We start from the raw sequence: 24,345 nt of genomic DNA, 5'->3' as shown, positions 1-24,345 counted from the left end.
TTTGACTGGATCTCCATGACATTTACAGGTGCTATCAGTCAGAATATTAGCACCTTAGCTGCATTTCTTTCAACCTTAAATGAGAATTTAACACTAGATTGCACATTAAGCCACATATAGATATAAAAAGGGTTTATTCTCATCAGCTTCATCTTCTCATTATATATGTCATTTCTGATAATGGGGCTCTGCTATCAGGAAAACATGGACAACTTGACGGCTTTCCCTCCAGGATGTTTAATTTTGGGTGCAGCTGAGTGTTTTACAGCACCACAGTGGAAAATCCACAATTATGTTGGCAGATCCTGTCACTCATCGCCCACACAAAGCATATAAGTGGGAAAATTTCAGTGCTAAAAGTAAGATCTTGACAAGTTCAGACAGGAATAGTTGTGAAATGTGGTGCTTTATCAGAAAATTGTTCTCAGTTATTTAAGAGAATAGGTTTTGTATTCATGGAATCAAACTAGATGACTGGTGAAGAACCTATCACTGCTTTAATGTGAAACTAAAGCTCTCCTATAACTTTTAGAAACTATTAAGATCATTATTTTCACTACTATGAAAATAAAATGATCTTATTTTCATTAAAATAAGATCATTATTAATGAAATAAAATAAGATTTCCCTACCCTTCACATGGGTGTAGGGTCACCCATGGGTTTGACCAATTCTCCCACATGAGCTTTGGCTGCCAGCAGTGCCTCCAGTTACTTGCTATTCGATTTCTATGTTCAGATGACAGTTTTTGAGACGCTCAAGGCTTGGAATGTTTACCCAACCCAGCCTTAAATATCTCAAACCCTTTAATATCTGATCTTTCCTTTGTCTTCATGATGCCTTTTGTTCTCTAACAAATCTCTGCGCCCTTCACAAAACAACTTACGCTGACCTTAAATTAAATACAGCTAGACTATCGATTAGGTGGAGTCTGCAGGTAGGCTAATTGGTACCACTGGATGATATTTATGGTTACAATGTTGTTGTGTACTGGGAACAAGGAAATGCCAACTTCCCAGCCGGAAAAATAAATTGAAACGCCCTATGAAGCCGGAATTCCCAGTGGAAAAAAACTCCCGACTACTACCCCCAGTTACAATCTTTAAAATCCGACTTTGCCAGAAGAATATGGCCTCTTCTGACGTCAACAGTGGCTGTGGTGGAAACATATTACAAGACACATGTAAGAATGCATGTAAAATATTTGTTACATGTAGCGCCAGCAACTCTAAACAAATTAAAAGTGGTATTTGCTTATGGAAACTTAAAATGATGTAAGAAGTACTACAAACATGGGCCCCGCCATTTTGAAATCCGACTTCTTCACTATCTGGTACCTGTTAATCTCTGACTTCCAAGGTAACTGCAGTGCAGCTCAGGAGTAAAGGGCCGGGGCCTGAATACATATGGTCTAAAATCTCATTAATTTTCTTGTAAGAATGTGGTTGAAACAGAACAGTTGTTGTGGTATTTTAATTAATTCAAGAGAAGACCAAGTGGCCTGGTGAGTCACACATTTTCCTCATTGTAAATTAAAAAGCCCTTAGCATTTCAAAAACAGTATTATTAATGCGCACACTCAGAAAAGAGAAGGTGGTTATTGATGTGAATGAACATGATGTAATTACACAAATGAACTGGGCTGGCACCGACTCTGAATCCAGCTTCAGTGAGCAGTGAGCAGTGAAACTTGACCGACCGTCCTTGCTCAGGGTTTACATGAATGGCTTCCTGAAATTCACTCTTCAGATGCGACGGTGTTTTCCCATTTTCTGGGAGTTTTTGCACATCAAACAGTTTCTCTAAAGCAATTTTTGAGAATAAATGTCATGAAGGGAACACCATTTGAAATGAAACATTTTAATTTCAATGTGATTGGGATTCCAGACGTAAACTCCTGGAAGAAAACAGCTGAGGAATAATGATGAGAGGTCCTTGAACCTAATCTCCTGCCTAGCAATCACTCCTGAGCACCACTTCCGCCTGTCAACGGTAAAACATGCAAGAGAGGGAGCAGAGCGGCGTGTTTCAGGCCGATGGTGGGGTGTGTGTGGGTGTGTGTGTTTGAGGAAACTGCAGGACAATCTTTAAATGGGCAGCAGAGGCCGAGGACTGCCCATCCTTTTCCATTTCAATTAGACAAAACTGCTGACTGTTTCCACACACACATCCATCGCTTTTATGTTTCTGAGTGTATGAGTTGGCAGATGTGATCAAAACACAAAATTTCACATAAACATGTTATAGTACACTCCATTACGCGTGACGAATGACTCCTGATACCGGTGCCGTTAATCCTTCACTGAGCTTTCCCTAAAATTCAGACTGAAAAGAAGAACGACGCATTTACATTACGAAAAAATCTTTAATAGGATTTTCTTTGAAGATTTATCTTTAGAGAAAAGGAAGTATGTTCTTTATTGGACAAACTGGTGAGGAATATTAAGATAGGAGAAGCTATGGGACTTGATTCGCTTAGTGCAAAACAAACTGAGTGGCTGGTGTCAGTCCTGAACAAACATATCTGGGTAAAAACAAAACTGACTTCCCTATTACTCTTAATTGCAATCAAAAAGGAAACAAAACGGTTGCTTTTAGTGTTTTTAAGTCTGATAATTAAAAAGCTTGAATATGGCAAAAAATAGGCAGAAACTTTGCAATATTCTGAAAAACACAAGTACAATGCAATGCCTCAGAAAGGCACAAGAGCAGGAGCCGTTCAGGATGTTTCAGTCACGGTGGGTTAATAGCTTGAAGTACAGCAGCATGCAGTAATGACTGATGATCGCCCTCAGAGCTGCAGCTTTACTGAGTTCATGTCGATTCTCCTGAACAAGAGCGTCTTTGTCTCTCGCCACACAAAACGCCTCTGAAACGGTGTCCATTACGTCTTCGGAGCGGCGAAGTCCCAGGCGGTGTCCTGGGCGCACTTCCACATGGCGCGCACCAGCCGGGTGAAGCCCATGTCTTTGGGTTTCTCCAACCCACGCATCAGCCGCTGCTTCATGATGGCGATGAACTCCTTGTTGCTAAGCTCCCCGTTCCCTGGAGGAGGCGGACGAGGTGGGAGAGGGGGGACATGGACAGGGGGAAGGAGGTGATGAAATAATGAAGGAAGGGGAAGTAAGAGTACGGGGAGAGGACTTCCAATTTTCTCAACTCTAGAGGCAATGAAACACGGAAAATATTCACACCCTTCGAACAGCACAACATTTTGTCACATTCAAACTGCGATGTATTCTATTCAGATTTTATCGCAAAGTTGTGAATAATTGCAAAATGATAAATGTAAAAATAACATCCAGAACACTGCAGCCCTATAGTGAAACATGGTGGTAGGAGCATCATACTGAGGGAATACTGTTTTCCAGCAGATACCAGAAAGCAGGTAGAGACATACCCAAAACACGCGCAGCTGACATGGCAACCAAATTACTGACTCAGGTTGGCCAAACAAGATTTTTAAAGCCAATTTTCTTTTCATCAAAATGTTCACAATAAGGAGATGCTTCACTCCTAACATTTTGTTGTCACACTGATATTTATCATCAATCACCCTTGGTGACAGAAACTGCCATCACGCATTTGTGATACCTGGCAATGAGCCTTATCTCACAAAGAAGAAACTTTGTCCTTCGTTAGAGAAAATTGTTTCAAAAATACTGAAGGGTTTCAACTACAATGTGTCTGTTTGAGGTTGTGCTGCATCATCTCAGTTGGATTTAAGTCCAGACTTGGACTAAGACTGCTTAAAAACCCTCCTGTTGGTTTGTTTGTTTTTGTTGGAACATTGTCTGACTGCATCACCCAAAAGGCTGGATGTTCTCTCTTTCTCTCTCTCTCTCTCTCTCTTTTGTTTAGAAACTTTATGATTTGATGAGTATTCACGGTTCTATCAGTTATTTTAAGCGGTCAAAGACCCGAAGAAGCAGAGCAGCTGCAGATCATCAAACCTCCACTGTACTTGACTCTTGTTATGATCACCTTTTTTTGTGATATTTTTATCCCAGCTGCAGTAACAGGATGTAAATCCTAAACAAAGTTTCACTTTTCTCTGGAGGATATTTTCCAGAGTTTTGGGAATGAGAGATGGGTCATTGTGTTCCTTTGGGTCAGATCTGGTTTCTACCTTGGAAGTGTCATGGAGGCCATTTTGCTTCAGTATCTTTCTTATGGTTAAACCATGAAAAGTGAACTTGACTGAGGGAAGTGAGGCCCTGCAGCGCTGGAGATATTGTTCTAGAAATTTTGTTAGACTGCAACTCCTGGGAAGGTTCATTGCTTTTCCATGTTTTCTCTGTGGATAAAGGCTTCCACTGGAGTCCCATTTCCAGACTGTTAGATGTCAATTACTGTGTTTCTCATCTGTTAATTTCTTTAGACTGATGTATGAGGTGTTGCTTTTTGAGATCCTTTGGCCTACTCCATGATATGAAAATGGATATAATTGTTGAATCTACAGGTCTGGTCATAATAAAGGGTGTGGCTAGTGAAATTGAACCAAAATTAATCAAAGTTAATTCAGTTACTTTTCCACACAAGGTTGATTTGGATACCTGCTACCCGTTAAAATACGCCAACACTGTAATGTGACTAAAATGTGACAAGTTCAATGGGTGGGAATGCTCCGATGACTTCAGCTTCTTCATATCTAGAGGGACTATATGCTGTGTTTAATTATCTCCAGTGGAGGGATACGATAATGAGACTGTCGTGCGCTTACCGTCACAGTCGAAGAGAGCAAACACGACGTCGCACACATGATCCGACAGCTCCACCTTGGCAACGGTGCGGGCCACCTGCTTCATGGTAACTGAGAGGGGGAGAGATTTCACAGTAACAAAGGTCTGAGCGAGCTCACACGGAGAGCATTGTGTACACATGTCCAACTGCAGTGGATCAATACTAGGCAGGTTTTTTTCCATTCAGCAGAGAGACAGGAGAGAGGCTGAGAACGGGGAGTATCGGGAGAAATGAAAGATGGAGGCTGTGAGGAGATAAAGGTGTTTGGGATTAGAAGGTGATGAGCAACTGGCATGTGGTTCCCTGTAAAAGTAGTTTCAATTTTGTTGGAATATTATGCGATTGATAAAAAAAAAAGTGGGAAAAAATATGCATAATTTTCAATATTTTGAATGAAAGAACCCCTTCACTCTAATACTTCTAAATATTATCATTTTAAACCTAATGCCTTTTTTATGTTGCCTAATTATTAGATAGAGGCCACCTATGGTGGCACTAGGGCTGTTGTAGATTACTATTTTAGTAATCGAATAGTCTATCAATTATTATGACGAGTAATCGTCTAATTGCATTAAAAAAATTGTCTTGTTCTGTTGTATCTGCTTAAGCTAGTTATTACTGCCAGGTAGCAGCATTATGCTGTGGGAATGCTTTTCTTCAGAAATCACAGGGAAGTTCAGAAATGAGAGTTTACACCAATTATACTCTGTGGCCTAGTAAAAGCCTAAAATCAAATGTAGAATGGAGGAATGAATTAAAAATTGCAGGTCAAAGAGGCTTTTCATCCAATCTAACTGAGTTTTAGCAAGACTGCAAAGAAGAAATGGCAAACATTTTATTCTATAAGTGTTCAAAGCTGGTAGAAAAGTACTGAGACAGCAGTATTTAGTTTTTTAAAAAACAATAAAAACATGTTTATCATTTTTGTAAATGACATTGTACCTGGAAAAGGAAAGATATAATAAATTGTAATCTTCCTTCCACATCACAATGACGCACTAGCTTGTGTTAGTCTGTCACATGAAATTAATATTTCTGCAAATCAAGGTAATTAGTGAAATAAAATTATGACAAAGGTTCATCATAATGGAAAAAAGTCAAAGCAAATGGTGAAAAAGAAAACCTGAGACAAATCCCACCAAGAAGCCCATTAGCGGCTTTCTTTTGTACCTTTCAGAGAGCCATTGTGCAGTTCCTCACTTAACGCCCACATAGGAGAGAGAGAGCAGGGAAAGGGTGTGAAATTGTTGGATTTGAGAGTGAGATTAGAGAGATGAAAGCAAAAAGGAGAAACGGGGAAAAGAAAGATATAGAAAAGCAGCAAACGATCTGAGAGCTCCTGTAGGCGGGAAGAGCAGGGAGTCGGTTTTAGAGTGGACAACAGAGGGGAGAAGATAAGGTGCAGACTCATGCCTGGCAAAAGGCTGATGGTTTCAGACAGACGTTGGTGAGTTAATGCGAGTCCGAACTGTGGCACCTTGAGGCAGACTCCTCACCGCGTTAACGCAGCTGCTGCTGCTTCATCGGTGAATAGATGTGCAGACAGAAAACATAAGGAGGTTTATTCATTGTCTCCTGACAATAAACGTAGGAGACAATGAATCATCAAACAGTTTCCATATTAGAAAGCTGCAGATCCTCAGGTGCTGATGTCAAACTGTTCTGATTAGCATGTAATAATAAAAAAGTTAAGAAATTTAAATAAGCTAATCAGTGATGAGTAATTTAGCCTTCACACTGATTAGAATCTCTGCTAAAGATGAAGAAAAATCTTTCAGCATCCAACGTTCGGGAAATAACGGTTTAATAAAATTACTGGTGCTATAAACATTTGCACCCTAATACCAGCAGGACAGCACTTCTTCTTGAAGATTTCCCAAGGTGGAGCAAACAGAGAGAAGGGTGATTCCTCTCCAATCCTTTTTGCTGCTCTCCTCTCTTCAGCTTGCCATGAGTTTAACAGGATTTATATCTGAGGACTGAGAAAGGTTAGCTTTGTGTCCGGTGAACCACCTATGTAAATATGGACATATGTTTTGGATCATTATCCAGTGGAAAGAGCAACTGATGACCTATTCCTGGTTTTCTGGCAGAGGTCACAGGTTTTTAGTTTTTTTCATTGAGGTTCATGATGCAGTGCATTTTAAAAAGGTTTCCAGTTAAAGCAAAGTGAGTAGTGAACCCAAGAGGAATGTGTATGATTAATAGTGAGATATCTAAAAACCTGAAGTGGGTGTAACAAGAGCAGTCTCCTCCTCTGCCTTTCCTGTACTGCTAGTCATTTAAAAGCTGCTTTGTCATGGCTTCTTCTCTTAATTCTGTTGCTGCAAAATAAAGGCTTCAATTAAAAAATACTTTATTTATCCCAAAGAGAAATTAAATGTTGTAACTCGTATCATCCAAGTATCTTCAGAGTCGCCGTGGAAGGTGATGCTGTGGGCAGGAAGGACCTCCCCTAGCAGTCAGTCTTGCAACAAATCTGAAGAAGCCTCTGTCTGCGGACTGTTGCTGACAACCTAACATCTCAATTTCAATGCAGCAGAGAAGATATTCTACAGTTCCATGTCCTGGATGAAACCATCAGTTGTTAGCAAGTACTGCTAATGCACCTCACTTCCTTTTGCCGCTCCTCTTTAAATCTTTGATCATACGGTTAGAAAGCCGGATATAAAAACTGAGTCGTGGATTTGAACTTTTCCCATTTGATTGATGGAAAAAATGAGGTTTGAACTTCCTTCTTCTCTTTCTGCTCTGCTGCCATGCCGTCATATGAAATTGTGTCTTTTTTCCAAGTTTTGAAAAAATTGGGGCATCTGTGTCGGGTCATGTTTAGACCGTAGATAAACAAGAAGTCATTGTTTTTGAAGTTGATGAAACTTTCTAGAAATATTGAATTTGTGATCAAAGAATACTATTTAAAAATGCTTCAGTTTCATCTATTTTATACAGATTGTGGTAAAGTGATGTACAGCCTCCACTAAATAAATGTGCTCAGATTAAAGTATATATATACCTATTTTTTAAGCATGAGATTAATAAATGCAACAAGAGATGCATTTATTTTAAATTTTTAAACATCCTTAGCAGGAGTACTCCTGGTATTTTCTGAGGGAAACCACGTATTTATGCCTCAGGACTGCCCCCCTCCACCGTGCAACGACCCATGAGGATGCCGCCATGTGTCGGTGGGAATCAGTAACCTGTACTGCAGGAAATTGTCTGTCATGTGTGCAGAAGCAGGTCCTGGATTTAAATGTGCTCACAGCTGCAGTCTTAAAGAGAGAAGTGGTAGATAAACAGATGGGTAGAGAAACGAATGACAAAGAGCTGAGTGAGGCGTGGGAACGAAGCCAAGCTGAGAGTAGATTTGGTTTGCACGGTTCTAACATCTCAGCGGGTAAAAGTCATAACAAATAGACCAGTTAAAGCGAGGGGGCGTACCTTTATCTATTGAAGCTCCAGCCATGTGGTAGAAACTAAGTGCTGTGTCCACATCGTTCACGTTCTTTAGAAAGGTAAAGAAATTCTCCACCTCCTCAAAAGTGATTCCCTGTGTAGAAAAAGAGAGAAAAAAATAGGGAAGGAAAAAGTTTAGTCTGGCCAAAAAGGAAGAAAACCTGCCACAAACTGTCACAATAAGATCTGCAACCGTAACCGAGAACAGCTCTGCAGTGTGACACAAATGACAAGAGGAAGCGGGCAGAAGCTTTAGACACACATGGATGATCAGCACGCGGCGAAAGGACAGGAGAACAGACGGTGTTAAACACACTTGCACACAAACACAAACCCCCAGAATCACCACCAGACAGCTGCTGCTCCGGAGTTCATTTGCAAAGAAAAGCAGGCAGCTGCTTTTTGGCAACATATTTCTGTTTTCTTTATTTTATATTTACTTCATGGGTTATTGGAAATCTGAACGCCAAACAGCAGGATGAGAGAGGCTAAATGATGAAAGAGGAGAAACAGGGAGTGATGCCGTCTGATGTTTAATTCCTTAGAGGGAGACAAAACAAGGATTCATCTTTTTCATGAGTTGGATGACTTCTCTGTTTATGGTCCTTTTTCTCTGACAGTTGCTGCACTTCTCTATCAAATATGCCTCATCATGCCTCCCATATCTTCACTAAACTGACTGATGAGCTCATTACACTAAGGAGGAACTATTATGAAACCAGAGCCTGAAGATAAACTGGAAATACTGTGGCTGCCTTTGTAACTCTAGTCTGGTAACTCTACAGGGATGCTCACAGTGAAATCCATTTTTCAGCTATATAGCAAATAAGCCCACATCACAATGCTGCCAACCTTTATGTCTCACTGTAGAAATGGTGCTTATTTTGGTGATGCACAGTTTTCATTTCATGGTTCATAGTTCAACTTGTACTTATCATAACATAATTAATTCTCCACTAAGGAGGCCGATCTCCTATGACCAGTAATATTGATAATACAGGTGATTGCTCTGTTTATGAACCTTTTTCTAAGATAATGGCTGAATTTCTCCATCAGGTTATGCCTCATCATGCCCTGTATAACTTCAATGAACTCACTGAGGGGCTCATTGCACTCAATATGAACTAGTATGGAACCAGAAATAGATCTGAAATTAAGAGAAAGGGCATACATGGTGGTTGGCTTTACATCCTAAAAAGGCTGCAAATAACAATTATTTTAGTAATTGACGATCAATCTGATTAAAAAATGTACACATTCTACAGATTTCTCATTTAACCACTTAAGCTTTTTTATATACAATATTGCATTAAAAGATGCAAATAAGCAATTCAATTTATTTTTTAAATAAGGAAATATATTCTCCTTTTTTTGCCTAAAATTGCAGTAACAGCATTCCTTTAGTGAAACACCTGCAAGTAAAACAATATTTCTATCATCAACCTCTAATTTATCATCAATAACCTTTAGGGCTAATTTGTTGGTTATTTGTTTTGGATTAACTGATTAATAATTGGATAGCAAAAATTGATTAACAAGAGTTGTTTTGTTTTTTACAGATTTTCAACCAGGTGAAGATAAGACTGTGTCACTTGCGGTAGTTCTAGGTAGAACATATTTACAGACAAAAAGTTTTTTTTATCTTAACTATAAATGCATATATTTTTCGTACAGTTTTGGCTTAATTACTGTTCTGACTATGTTGTTCTTTCCTCAAATTGACCTTTTATATCTGTATACTCCAGTTAATTAAATGATTACAAAATTACTTGACGATCGTTTCAATGATCAATTCATTAGGATTAATCTAATTACTCGTTTCAGCCCTACATCCCAGAAATATTTTAGTTTTCATGTTGTGGTTTTAGATGTTTGGTTGGATTCAATAATGAAATATTTTCTCATGTCCAGCATTCCAGCAGACACTCGAAGTTTTGGCTCAGAACCTTAAAAAAACTATTTGAAATGGTGACCCAAAGTTCGACAGCCACTCCCTGAAGGGTTTCAGCAAATTTTACTCTGTTTTGGATGTTTTATCTTTTATCTTGCAGTTTTTGTTCAGACAGACTAAAAATACAGAACATTGTTTTGTTTTTGTTCCCTTTTCTAAGATAATTTCTGTACTTCTCCATCAGACATGCCTCATCATGCCCCTCTCTGGCATGTGGTTTTCAATATTTCACTGTGATGTTTGCCAGGTTTAGTTTCTAAACCTGCAAAACTTTCATTTTGTGTTCACAGCGTTACACTTTCAGGATGTTAAACGCACAGACACAATTTCACTAAGATTAAATTTTAGACATGTAAAATGAAAGCGTGATGTTTGCCAGGATGTAAAACGCACAGACACAATTTCACTAAGATGACTGATGAGCTCATTAGACTACGGAGGAGCTAGTATGAAAGCAAATACAAAACAGAAGACACAAATCAGTTTTAATTTTCATCTGTTCTTTTCTGTTTTTAGTGCTTAAAGCAATGTGTCTGGGAGCGGTGAAAGAAAGTTGGCGCTGGTGAAAAAAGTTACAGCCTCCTTTCTGGAGCATCAACTTAAATCAAACTAAAAGAAAGCGACTGAAAGAGAAATATTAAAGAAGCCGAACAAAGTCTGAAACGGTTTGAGTCTGTGGAGACTGAGATCCCAGAGAAGCTCAAAGATGGATGAAATGTTGGCTTTTTCTACGCAATGACAGCTCTTTCTTTGATCATAGATAAACAGTGTTGACCAAGTGGATGATGACTGGAATAGAAAGTGTTATCATTTCTTATCGATGCCTTACTTTTTACCTTGCCGTTCACAAACACGGCTGACCAGAAGATTCTTAACGTTTCTTTGTTAAATATTGTTAAATCCAGGAGAGTTCCGGTGAGACATTTGCAGACATGCATCATCAATTTTGGCTGACGCTTCTGAACCGCCTTGTTGGGTGAAAAATTCTAGAAGAAACTTGAGTTTGAATTTATAGTTGGTTTTCTCTAATGCCTGTGCCACAATAATACACACAGACTCAGATTCAGTTTTTTGTCTTGACTGTTAATCGTTTTTTCTGTGAACTATTTTGTCTTGTCTAAATGTGGGCAGCTGATTATTTGAGTGAAGCTTGAAGATATTCCTTTTGAAGCAGGGACTTGTTTTTCCTAACCATGGCGATGTGAAACTTGCTTTAATGTGGATGGTGATGATGTTGTGTGGTAGTTTTCAGTTCATGGATTTGGTGAAATTATGAGATTCATGCACAATACAGTAAACCTGATTATCTCTGACTGCAGATAAACAAAAAGATGGCTCCACCTGTGCATCCTTAAACATCTTCTTCAAGCCCTTCTGCATCTGCTTAAGTTTCCGTGACTGGACGCCGCTGTACGCCAGCAGCATCCCTCCAAACTGCCTCTCCGTGATCCTGCCGTCCACCGGGTCGTTCCTCTCAAACTGTGGAGACAGACAGATAGGAAGTGAGCGTTCCCCAGAGGGACTGACAGATTACTATCAGCAGGATAGCGTGGGGGAGGATGGGGAACAGTAAATACTGGAGTCAGGCTTCAAGCTGAATCTTGTTTAGAGACATTAAAGCTGAATGTGCTTTATGATAACCATGTTTCACTGGATGACTAAACAACAGTGGGTTTTGGTGGAGCCAAGCAAGATTTGATGTTGTTTGACAGCATAAATGCTCTCTGACATGTTTCCCTCTGGATGTGATGACCTCTGGAAATTTGCTGCACTTCGGGCATTATTAAGCTGCTGTGTATGTACATGCTTTGTATGTACATATGTATGTTCTGGCTTCATGCTTTTCTGCATGTAGCCAGAAAAGCTTCCTTAAAGTAAAAGAGACCAGAAACCTGGTCATTATTAAAAGTATCCTGGTAGAATATCTCTATAGAGAAAATGTTGTCCTTCTGTGATTTTAGTTTATTTAGTAAAACAATCAGGTCAGAAATTCTCAGTATTTTAGGGTTTCAATTAATGATTATTTTATCAATTATTAATCAAACAAGCTGGCACATTCTACTGATTTTTCATTTACCCTCTTAACCTTTTTTTTAATATAATATTAGAAATACATTAAAATGCAAAAAAATAATAATTCAAATAATACAGTCCTCCCAGTGAATATTTTTATGTGACCTTTATTTGTACAAGTTGTTTCATTTACAAGAGAGACCTGTTTTGATAAAAATGACAGCAACAAACCAAGAAAATAAGAAGTTTGATTCAATTAAATATGCTAATGAAATATGAGCTTAAAAAAGCAAGTTTCATAAGAAGATTTTCCTTCTTGTCTAAAAAGAAATATGCAGGTGAAGCTAAAACTATCATTATTTCAATAATTGATTCATCTCGATTAATCCCACTGATTGTTTCAGCACTATGATATTGTGTACAGGAAATGTCACATAGTTTGTGTTCCTCTTCCTCGTCTCTTATTATTATCTTGACGTTTTGGGAAACTGCCAATCAACAGAAAACCCGACATGGACTGAAAGCTTTGAATACTGAAGCCAGCCAATTAATTTAATCCCCAAACAAAACCAGTCTACCAGGGTTGAGAAAACTATGTCTGAATCTATTGGAAACACGTCAGTCTCGTGTTTGTAATTTTACTCGCTATTTGTTCATCAGCCTGGTGCTCGAAATGTTGACAGCATGCATGCATGGCCAACACTGATTGCCTGTTATTGCTCTAACTACAGTGCTGCTAGGCAAACACACTGGTTTTCTTTGGTGCTTTGCTGCTTAAACATTAAAACCTTTATTGAACCCTCTGATTCAATCTCAGCATTCATTCTTCTTTAATAAATCCTGTCAGAATGTCAGATCTTAACATGGTAATATTTGGCACCTCTTTGTTGCAACAGTTCTTCAAATTAGTCCGATTTAGTTCTGGATATTCCCAAACTTTCATTTTCTTCTATTAAATTAATTCTCCTGTTTGTCTATATCAGGGGCTTGAAACATTTACAGTCCAAAAAACAAGTTTTCCTAATTCCTCTGAACTAAACTTTGTTTAGAGCCACAAAACATTCACAACCCTTCAAAAAACACTTACTACATAAGGCCAACAAAATTCAAGTGAATGTGGTGATAACGATATGACCTTCGATAAGTAAACAAATTCTTAAACAGTGTTCATATCTTTCTACTTTAGGTTGATGTAAACAACCCATATAAATGATCCAGCTATTGAGATATAACTTAAGTTCATTATTTCCATCTAATCAATATGAGATGGAAAAAATTAACAGACTTTATAATTCAAATTTTTAATATTAAAACATTTTACATAATTTCTAGATATTTTTTGACTAAAGAAAACATATTACAGATTTTAAAATGACAGAATGCTCACACATTTTTTTTTGAAAATGATTAAACCATTTTTAAAAAGCACCAGTTTCAGCCTCATGACCCAGATATGTAAAAACGGATCAGAAGACAAAATTCCTTTGGAGATTATTGTAATTTTACTCTGGAAATTATGCACATTTTTTGCACATTTAAAAAAAAAAGAACATCTCATAAAAGAAAATGTATCCTTCCTCTTTTCACCTACAGTTTTATATTTTTCTTGTAAACCTAAAAATAAGAATGAAGGGGTGGCTCTTTATATGATCAAAATTTTCAATAGTAGTTATCTTTATTCAAAATGTCAGGTAACATTTGTGGCTCTAAGCAGGTTTTATTTAACTGTACTGAAAGCAAAACTGTATATATATATATATATATATATATTGCAAACCCCTGATCGAGATTCCAGCTTGGGATTGATAAAGTGCTAAAAACTGAAATCCGTCTTTATATATACAGCTCACAACTAAAGGTTTTAGTTATTGGTCTTTCAAACTTTAACTTCTAGTTCTTGTTGGGATGCAGATGAGCAGATGTTAAAAAAAATGCACTAGATCAGCTGAATGTGTAAATTTTTCAGAGAAATTGTAAGATCCCCAACAGGTACAAATACGTTTGGTGAGTAAATCTTACTGGATGTGCTCAACAGAAATTTCACAGTTATACATCACTGTCGGTGTCTACAAGGAGCCGGTGTGCAGTTACTGATAAAAAAAGAAAAACCTGGAGCAAATTTTATTGATGCATCAAAGCTATGCCTTTAGTTTCCTTTTTTATTACCTCTAGTTTGAGCACATCGTGTTGCAGTTTCCTCTGAAACTCCAGAAAGCTGCCAATAGTGAGTTTTCCCTTCAGGTCCTCTCCAAAGAAATAAGTGGTGAGAGCAGAGCTGCAGCCGGCCGTCTTCAGAGTGTTTCCTGTGGTGGAGCGGTCACGGTGCCGCATGCCCATGCTGGTCTGGGATCGAATGATGCTCTGGACCTGAACACGAAAGATGTCACATGATACTAGACTGCAGGCGCACTGAGGAATCAGTTGGGGGTAGGAGTTGGTGTATTTTTGTCTTAAATTCTTTAGTGTTAAGAATCTATACTGTCTAAAAAAACAGAAGCAGACAACACTGTTTCAGTAATGTTGGCTTCCTTAACTGTGCTAGAATAAGATGCTAAGTACTGTTCAAAACACACAACATGACATCAACTCTTCTTCTAATGTAAAACATTAATGAACGCTTAGAGCAGGATGGATATTAAAAACTAGGGATGCATGATATATCTGAACTAACTTTGATATCCGTCCAATCTTGTCATTTTTCAACATATCAGTATTGGGCTGATAAGTAAAACTAAGCCGATATTAACAACCGATATTTATTTCCATCTTGTTGCTGTTTGGTTCTGATACCAGGGTAGGAAGTTGGTCATGTGGTATTTGTTTAGTCATCACAGTAATAGTGATGCAGTGCAGGATTGTGAGGAGTTTAACTGAAACAGAGAGGCTCATTTTTTTCAAGGTGTTGAAAAGACAATGTAATAAATATATTAGTAAATATAAAATTAGTAAATATATGTCTGTGCATCCCTTGTAAAAAATATCTTGAATGCTGTTCTTTCAGAAATCTGGATACAGACACTGACTTATAGCACATAATTCCTCTAATTTATTCATTTATGTTTGTCAAACTTAATTTTACTGGAGATCAGTCCCAACTCTATTCCATGTCAGTGTTTTACAGTTCACATTTGACAATTTTTGCTGAGTATTTGAACGTTTCCCATTTCTTCTGCTGTTAACAGTCTGACCTGTTCAAACTCCTCTAGGTCCACTTCTCCATCGCCATTCAGGTCAAACATCTTGAAAGCAATCTCAAAGTTCCTCTGGGGAGCTGGACATGGCAGAACACGAAGACACACAAAGAGATACGCTCTTAAATCAGCGCAGCACAATATGAAGAGAGGAGCAGCAAAAAGTAATGACATATTTACTACGGAGCAGCTTGTGTGATCACACCACTGGGGATGGGCTTCGGGTCAAACATACAGACAATAAACATTCCTCTGAGCACCAAACAAAAACGGCACAATTAACCTCTCCGTCTGCCAGCAGTGGCGCTGCTGTAACATACAACGCTGAGAAAAATGTTTGCTCCTTACAGACATATTGTGTTATACGACAGAAGACATATTCAAGAAACCATACTGGCTTAATGCTTAAACCAGTAGGTGACTGCCTTCAAATCCTCTAAACATGTAATGTTTTCATTTCCTAACATTACTGCTGTTGCTGCAGCATCACAGGCTCTCAGGTCACCAATTCCCACATGTAAAATGAACCTGCAGCTACCAGGATGCTGATTGGAACTATAATGCGTAAGCCCCAGATGAACACCCAGGTAAACGATTTCAGCATCTTAACAGAGATCCTGTGGGATTCTAGATGCATTTGAGCCCTAAGCAGACCCCCCAAAGGTGATTTATAATCTGACCTTTAGCAGACAAAGGCTGCTTTGCATGGAAAACCTACAGATATGAAACAGCTGAATGTAATTTAAGTCTGCAGATTTAAAGGACAGATTTGATTTATTTAATATGAATGACTAAGATGGAACAAATATTTGCAATAAGCATCCATCATAGGTTTACATTTGAATATAAAATGGATTGCAACCTGTCTGGTTCCTCGCATTTCTCCTTAAAAATGACTCAGCCTGAGACGTTCTTCATACAAGCAGATTATAATAAATGAACTAGCTAAACTAAAAATGTAAATTTAACAACCTTCAAGAGGAGGGATGGAAGACAAATTTTTATTACTATTAGCTGAAATACTCAGAGAAGAAACATTATCATGCAACTTCAGTTTTCGTTTTAATTCAGCTGCTAATTTTAAAGAAACTGCCCAGCTGAGCGCACAGGAAAACTGACAGAGGAAGAGGTTATACAACACAAACAGAGCTGACCAAACTAACATCATCTTACTGGAAAAGGTCAGCTTTCATAACGAGTCTCTTCTGCCACATTATAGAAGCAGAAAAGATGCAGCGTCTTGCAAAAGTATTGACACCCTTTTAACCTTTTCACATTTTGCTCCATTGCTCCCTTCCCCCTTTCCTGTCAATGAATCTATTTGGGATTTTATGGCTGAGCAACATTTTATTGGGGCATGATTGTGAAGTAGGAGATGATTTACACTCTTTTTTGTAAATAGGAATCTGAACTGTGGCATGCTTATTGTTTTAAGACCCCTTTTTCTCTGACATCCCTAAATAAACTCCAGTGCAATCAATTCCCCCTCATGCAATAACTTAAAATCTCAAAAGTGTAGAATGAATACGAGTTCATTTCAGTTTGCTTAGATAGAGTGCATTTATCAAGTATCACCAAAGATTCTCAACTGGATTTAGGTTGGACTTTGACTAGGGCATTTTTTACATATATACTATGCTAGACGAGGTGAATCTGAAGCATCAGGTTTTCTTCCAGCACTGTCCTGTATCTGGCTCCATCCAACTTCTCATCATGTCTGAGCAGCTTCCTTGTTTCTGCTGAAGAAAAGTATTCCCACAGCGCAATGCTGCCACCACTAGCCTTTCACATAGGGATTGTGGCTTCAATGTGAAGTGTTCAGTTATTTTTTCTCCCACATATAAACAATGAATAGACTGAAAAACTCAATTCTCATCTGACCACAAAATTTTCTTTGTCACATCACTTGAGGCAGGCAGACGCAATCTTTGTAAGGATATCAAAGTAAAAAGGACTAACAAATGGGCGTGCCGTGGTGGCCGAGGGGTTAGCGTGATCCACATTCAGGCAAAACGTGGCCTCGACGCGGCTGTCGCGGGTTCGACTCCCGGACCCGACAACGTTTACCGCATGTCTTCACCCCTCCCTTCCCCCTTTCCTGTCAGCCTACTTTGAAAAAAGGGACACCAGAGCCCACAAAAAGACCCCTTACGGGGGCGATAAAAATAAAAAAAAAGGATTAAAAAAGTGTGTCACTTTTCAGATACTTAAATTTGAACCTCGTTTTCCTCCTGCAGAATTAATTATTACCTAATTTATGCACAAATTCTAATAAAGTACATAAAAATCTGTGGTTGGAACATAGCAAAATGTGGAATGATGGCATTTGGTGAATACTTTTGCAAGCCTCTGTGAACTTGTCACCCACAGACAAAGTGAACAGATTAGCAAAATACTTACTGGACAGCACTGTAGTGAGGAAAATGTAGTCAGAAAAGGAGATAAGACCACATTCTCCTAATGTGTAAAATATGCTGTCCTCATCTGCAAACTTCTCTCTCTCCTGGGCAATTTTCTGCTCATCCAGGTGAGGACAGAAAAAAAGGGGGAACAAAGTTACAAACAGCACAAACTTTACAGATTCTGCAGCGACGGTGTGTTTCAGAGTTGAAACAGATAGCTTGTACAGTACGCAATGGACACATAAGCATTGTTATTTTTTTCCCCACGCACATATCAAAAAAAAAGTCACAATGCACATAAGGTTTAATTACGTCCAGACGGATTGTGACAGGAGTCATGCAACTGCTGCATACACGTGAAGCCATTCAGATGGGTGAGGGCGACATCGAAAAACAATTAGTGAGTGGTCAGGTCGGGTTGGAGACACATTATCCACCAGAGGCTTTACTCACAGTGTGAAGGTGACATAAAAAACAGGGGGAAACATCATGAGAGACTGTAGCACAAACACACAGTTTTAATTAACCATCTCTGAAACCCGACTCAAACAGAAAACATGTTAATTTAAGTCCCTACACACAGAGATGCTCAGCTGACCTGATGTTTTCCAGTCAGCGTGTGTGTGTGTATTAACAGCATGAAAGTCCTTTATTAACATGCACACACTCAGAGAAAGACTTGAAAGACAGAAGAGGGACGCTCCACCACACAGAAGGACAGAGCATGCCTAGTGGAGGAGTGACGGCAGGGTGCGGTGGGTGGAAGGATGTGGGGCCACACTGAGCCCCCGTGGAGTTACCTCCGTCTGCAAACGGGTCCATTTCAGAAGAGGAGGAGGGAGGACAAACAACTGTTAGAGAACATTGTGGCCTCTGCTGTGTTTAGCAGGGCCTTGGATGACAAAAACACGCATGTGGCATTCACAGAGTCACACAGAAAATCATCAGACATCAATGTAACCAATACAAGAGCGCTGGTGGAGGCCACTCAAAGTTAGGCGTTTAAATATGTCTTATCCTGATGGAGCAGAAGTATGATGGGAGAGTCAGAAAAATCCTACACCCGCTTTCTTTAGAATAAGCGGGTTTGTGAAGAAGTTCTTCACATTTAGTAATGTTACAGCTGTCAGTAGATATTAGTCTTTTTTTTTAAAATATTGTATCTGTGTGATAAATAAAACTGGAAATAAGCTTATACTTCCATCTTGTTTCCATTTGTTTCCAGAGGGGAAAGGATTATAGCAAAGAATTGTGGGGGAATTTAACTGAAGCAAAGAAGCAGTGGTGAAGTCAGCAGTGTGGTAGTTTTCTTTCAAGGTGTCAAAAGGATTAAAAATCAGTTGTCGGCCATTACAACAGTTTTAATCTTGATTGTCAACATGGACCCAAATTTTCACATCAGGGCATCCATAGTTACAACAACAAATTTCAATGTATCTTATTTGGATTTTTTGCAAATATGTAATGCAAATTGTGAAGCAGAAGGAAAATAATATATTTTTTAATGTTTTGCAACAAGTGTTTCATTTGTTTCCATTTAGCCACCTTAACAGATACATGCCCTTAAATAAGGGGATATCTGATCAATTCCAAACAACAGCCTTCAGAAGTCTGCTACTTAGTAATTAGAATTAGCTTGTGTGTAATTTAACCTCAGCATAATTACAGCTGTAATGTGAAGTGCTCAGTGTTTTGTTAGAGAACATTAGAGAACAAACTGCATCATTATTAGGACCAAGGAACACATCACATGGATTTGGGAGGTAGGTGTGGAGAAGCTTTCAAACATTAGAAGGGCCTAGCTAAAGGTCAGACCTTAATTTAATTGAGATTTTCTTAGCATGACTCAATTAATGTTAACAGGTATTTTCCATACTTTTTTATATATTTGTTTGTGAATAGTGAAAAATCATGGATTATTTTCCCTCCACTTAACAATGATGCACAACTTTGTGTTGGTCCACCATATAAAAGCCCATTAAATATAATAATATATGATCGGTAATGTGGGAAAAAATAGCTCAGCACTGCATGTTTGTTTCAGCTGAAGTAAGTCAAAGTGATGAAGCACTAATCAGTATTATTTCCCAAGCTGAATGCTGATTAAATCCTGGATAACGCAAATCCCACGTCCCCACTCCCAGCCCTTTAGGAAAAACACAAATAAATGCTTAAAACTGAGTGGTGCCCCATTCACCGCATAATAATTCATTCACAGTCTGTCCCCAAGAACCAACTCCCTCCTCGTAATATACAGAATGCACAGTGGCTGCTAAAGACAATCAAATTACAGTTAACAAAAATAAACCATTAATTTCAGTCCAGTCTGACTTTGGCAAGTCAGCAATGGAGGGACATAAAAGAGCAGATTTTACTGTGACATGTATTATTAATGCCATCTATATTAGCCATATTGGAGGTGGAGGAGTGAGTGTGGGGGCAAACATTAGGTAAGAGAAAGAATGTTATCATTGGAGCGGTGCTTGCATCTAATGGAGAATGAAAGAGAAATATATCAGATGTCCTAAAGGTCACAGACACAGAGAACAATTCAGAAAGGAGTAAAACCAGGAAGAGCAGAGAGAGAATGTATTTGTAATAAAGGAACTGAAAGGAAGCCGTCTCGGTTTGTGTGTTAATGCCGGACCTAAAAACCAAAAGGGCAAACAAACAAGCATTGCTCCGGTAGAAAGGTATCCTACATACAGCCACAAATACCCAGAGACACACTGGGCCTCGTTATTATTACCATTATCAGAATTGAGGCACAGAGCACATTAAATATAATAGCTTACTTTCCCCCTGGCATGAGTCAAGGACAAAAAGAGCCCCACAGAACAGCCTGACTCACCTTGACAAAAAGCAAATGCTATAAAGATCAAAGAGAGGGAGCAAATGGCATATTTATCTGGCAAAATAAGAAATCTTGGACCAGTTTAGGACCAAACAAACTAGTAAACTCTCACAGATCTTCCTCTTTCTTTCCTTTTCTTTTAAGATCCCAATCTGGAGTCAGTCTATTCTCTCTCTCACAATGAGAGCTGTGAACACACATCAAGCTATGCATCATATTTATCATTGGCAAGCTATATGAAAGCACCACTATGCAGCAGCAAATGTAAAGATGCTTTCCAGCCTTTTATAGTGGAACTGGAGTAAAAATAATAGTAAGAATTCAGCTCTAACTGCTGAATGAACCTCTTTGAAGTTCATTTCATCTACAGGATTGGTATTTTTATTCAGAATCTGCTGCTATGAAACTGGACTCGTTCCTTCAGCGGTGGCAAGCCTGCCTGGCTCACATGCATCAGTTATTTCTATATTATCTGATCCATATACCACACATACTCCAAAAGCCTTTTGGTTGATCGTCATCAAACTGGAGAGAGTTAGCATGGCAAATTTTGGAAAGTAACCCTTAAATTCAAAGCATAGCTGCTGTGAAAAAATGAGGCTCTAGAACACCAAAATTCAATATGATACTATAATTATTACAATTTTGACAAAAACTAACCCTGAGTCTACATTTTCTTTTAAAGCCACTGATACTAAAATGACTGAAAGAGCTGATAAACTACTGTAGAAACTCGGTGTGTCAGTGTCATTTTTGAATGTTTGCTGTCTGAATAAATCTTCAGGGATGGTGATGCGCCTCATACATCTCTTCACATGCCAGCTAAGTTATAGCCAAGTCCACCAGCTGCACACAGATGAATAACTGAGCTGGCCCACTAGCATGTGAGATGAGGCAGAAACATAGTGCTGACAGAGCTGCTGGCTGAACTCTGAGCTCTGCTGGAGGTTGGACAGTGAAATGTACTGCTGTCATATAGACACACAAAGAGGGTGAAAGGTTTGGCCGGGTCTAATCTTTCCACTGAATGTCAGCACATTAGGCCCCATCCGGCCAAGATTCAAGAGGAAAAGGAAAGAAACAAACGAGGCTCATGTGAGACTGGATGAATGTCTTAGGACTTAGATACAACAGTCGCCACATTGATGTCATACTAGAAAATGAGGCTATAAGACTCCACCTTTACTGCACACCAGGGCATCTGGCCAGGGTGCCAATGGCTGCTTAAACTTGGCCTTCAATGTGTGTCGAGACTGCAGTGCTTTGTCACAGATAAGATCTGTGGCCAACACTGCAGCAGCTCGGTAGTAGAGCAGACAGGAAGCTGAAAGACGGAAGGAAGGACAGGCTAAGCTTTGCTTAATTGGGGCCTGCCATGCAAAGCAATGGCAGGAACCTATTACTATTCTCCCAACAAAGTGTCTCTTTAATATTCTTTATTTTTCTTCCGTAACCGTTAATGCGGCTCATACCGCTGGGTGCACACCTACAAATGAGGTATCAAAACGTGCAGAAAATTCACGCCATTGTTGCTATTACTTTTGGTGGGATTTGGGCTTAACGTGGCGACATAATTCGCAAAAAACTACGAAAAAAACCCCATTATAAGTCAATGGGAAAAATCCTAGAAATACCCTATTTTTGAGGATTTGCTGTGTCGTCACAAATTCACCTAGAAATGCCATTCAAATTTCATTTTGTAGATACGTCTGTGATCTCTTCGAAAGTGAAGACGGCTCGTCGATACCAGTTATGGTTTGTCCACAATTTGCCTCTAAGCGACCCAAAGTTTCTCATTTTTCCTCAAATTAGAGTGAGAGCCGATCTCGGTTCAGATCTGGGCACAACATTTCTTTCTCTCATCGCTGTAAATGCTCTGAGTGAGGTACAGATATGAATCTCGGGACTATCGCAGAAGACCCATAGGCCTCTCATACGCTCCAAACGCTTTTCGAATATGTATTACGGTTCCCGAACAGGAAGGATTTGTTTCCAATGCTGTTTTTCAGTAAAACGTGTTTGCTCAAACACACAATTGTGTGTTTCAGAGCTCAGAGCTCAGAGCTCACACCCTGCTGAGACCATTATTTACCATAGCAACGGAACTCAAGAGCCTATTGGCTGCTGATTAGGACTACAAATACGCATCGCTGTAGTTCTATCTATCCTCAGTTGAAACAGATCAGGACTGAACTGGCCTTTAGAACTAATTGCTGCTATGGGCTGTATATAACTGATTTATATTTTTAAATCAGATAATTGCTCTGTTGAGTATTATATAACTGATTTAACCCAACGACTGTTATACATGGGATTAGTTTGGCCCTTTGAAATGAAGCTTAACATTTCAAAATAAAAGCCTTGAATATTTTTACATCAACTACTTGTGTTTTGCGCACTATATAACTATTTTAACCCAATGACTATTACGCAGGGGATTAGTTTGTCCCTTTGAAATTAAGTTTAACAAACATTTCAAATTAAAAGCCTTGAATATTTTTACATCAACTACTTGCGTTTTGAGCATTATATAACTGATTTAACCCAATGACTATTACGCAGGGGATTAGTTTGGCCCTTTGAAATGAAGCTTAACATTTCCAAATAAAAGCCTTGAATATTTTTACATCAACTACTTGCGTTTTCAGCATTATATAACTGATTTAACCCAATGACTATTACGCATGGGATTAGTTTGGCCCTTTCAAATCAAGTTTAACAAAACTTCCAAAATAAAAGCCTTGAGAAAATTTTAAATCATACTGAATGGTGCGCGTCCGCCTCACTTAACGTTCTTGTGGTTCTCCGCATGGCACTGATTACGTTGCGGCGTTCTTTAGCGTCGACGCCAATTTGTAGCGTGACAACGCCGGGCCCAAACCCGACGGGCGCGCCTCGGCAGGCCCCGGCTAAATTTCTTCCGAAATTTTCTAGTTTGAAACATTAATATTCAGGTTTTCTCAGTGGTTTTAGATGCAAGTTGAAATAACCTGCTAAACTGGGGTATATGCAGAAATGAGTCCAAATGGATCAACATATACAGCATGAGTTCCAGGACAAAATGACTGAAGGATGTAGTAAATAAAAAGACTATAAATCAGAATCAGCACCTGTATGTCCTCTGTGCCACTCTGTGTGATGTGTTAGCTTAAGGGTTTCTGTCACTTTATCCGGTACAACACAATACACAGGTTTCAGGGGAAGCACAATTCAGAATGACTTGCTTGAGGCTAAAGGTAACCGTTGTCTGACTTGGATATTTCTGGACTGTGGCTCAAAGCTCTGACTGTGTAAGAGAAAAGCTAGAAAGTGTTGTGCTGAAAAACATTAAAGGAAAACCATGAAGCATCTTTCACCACCTTAGAGATCAAAAGTCAACATTTACTGATGCATACTGGTGCATGGTAATAAAATGGGATCAAAAGAGACCACTGTTTGTAAGTGAACAGATTGGTGTGTGTGTAGAATAAATTAATGCATTCATTCTCCACCTCCAACCCCTGGGGTAAATGGATAGCAGGTGCTATGCTAATAACTCTTGATTACTCAGGGAGCACATTTTGAAAAATGGCTCCTTATGTGGAACATTTATCAACAAATTTTATTTGCTTGAGAAAGTGAAGCGTCTTATCACAAAGAAGAGCAAACAAAACGAGCCGAGCAGTTTTATAGAAAACCCAACCTCTAATAAGTTTAAAGAGGAGACGCAGAAAGAAAGAGTTAGCTTTGACAGAG

At 38.9% G+C, this 24,345-nt stretch overlaps 1 protein-coding gene across 5 annotated transcripts in view; it reads right to left on the bottom strand.

Annotated features, from left to right (window-relative positions):
- Window positions 1-2,345: 2,345 nt before the first annotated feature.
- Window positions 2,346-24,345, bottom strand: part of micu1 (mitochondrial calcium uptake 1) — a 43,917-nt gene continuing 21,917 nt past the window's right edge. For 2 of the 5 annotated variants that reach the window (XM_028006099.1, XM_028006101.1), the window contains 8 exons: window positions 18,557-18,562; window positions 17,755-17,869; window positions 15,352-15,434; window positions 14,330-14,530; window positions 11,492-11,629; window positions 8,185-8,293; window positions 4,724-4,813; window positions 2,346-3,045 (listed from right to left, as the gene is read on the bottom strand). In XM_028006099.1, coding sequence (XP_027861900.1) covers window positions 2,885-3,045; window positions 4,724-4,813; window positions 8,185-8,293; window positions 11,492-11,629; window positions 14,330-14,530; window positions 15,352-15,434; window positions 17,755-17,869; window positions 18,557-18,562 — 903 coding nt within the window. In that variant the 3' untranslated portion in view covers window positions 2,346-2,884. Of the gene's footprint in view, window positions 3,046-4,723; window positions 4,814-6,682; window positions 8,016-8,184; window positions 8,294-11,491; window positions 11,630-14,329; window positions 14,531-15,351; window positions 15,435-17,754; window positions 17,870-18,556; window positions 18,563-24,345 lie in introns of those variants that run through there. The other 3 variants (XM_028006100.1, XM_028006102.1, XM_028006103.1) reach the window with 2 other exon arrangements.

The sequence above is a fragment of the Xiphophorus couchianus genome, chromosome 22 (assembly GCF_001444195.1).
Source record: "Xiphophorus couchianus chromosome 22, X_couchianus-1.0, whole genome shotgun sequence".
NCBI classification, from domain to species: domain Eukaryota; kingdom Metazoa; phylum Chordata; class Actinopteri; order Cyprinodontiformes; family Poeciliidae; genus Xiphophorus; species Xiphophorus couchianus.
The sequence above is the reverse complement of the archived record's forward strand: the minus strand, read 5'-3'. Positions and strand labels throughout refer to the sequence as shown.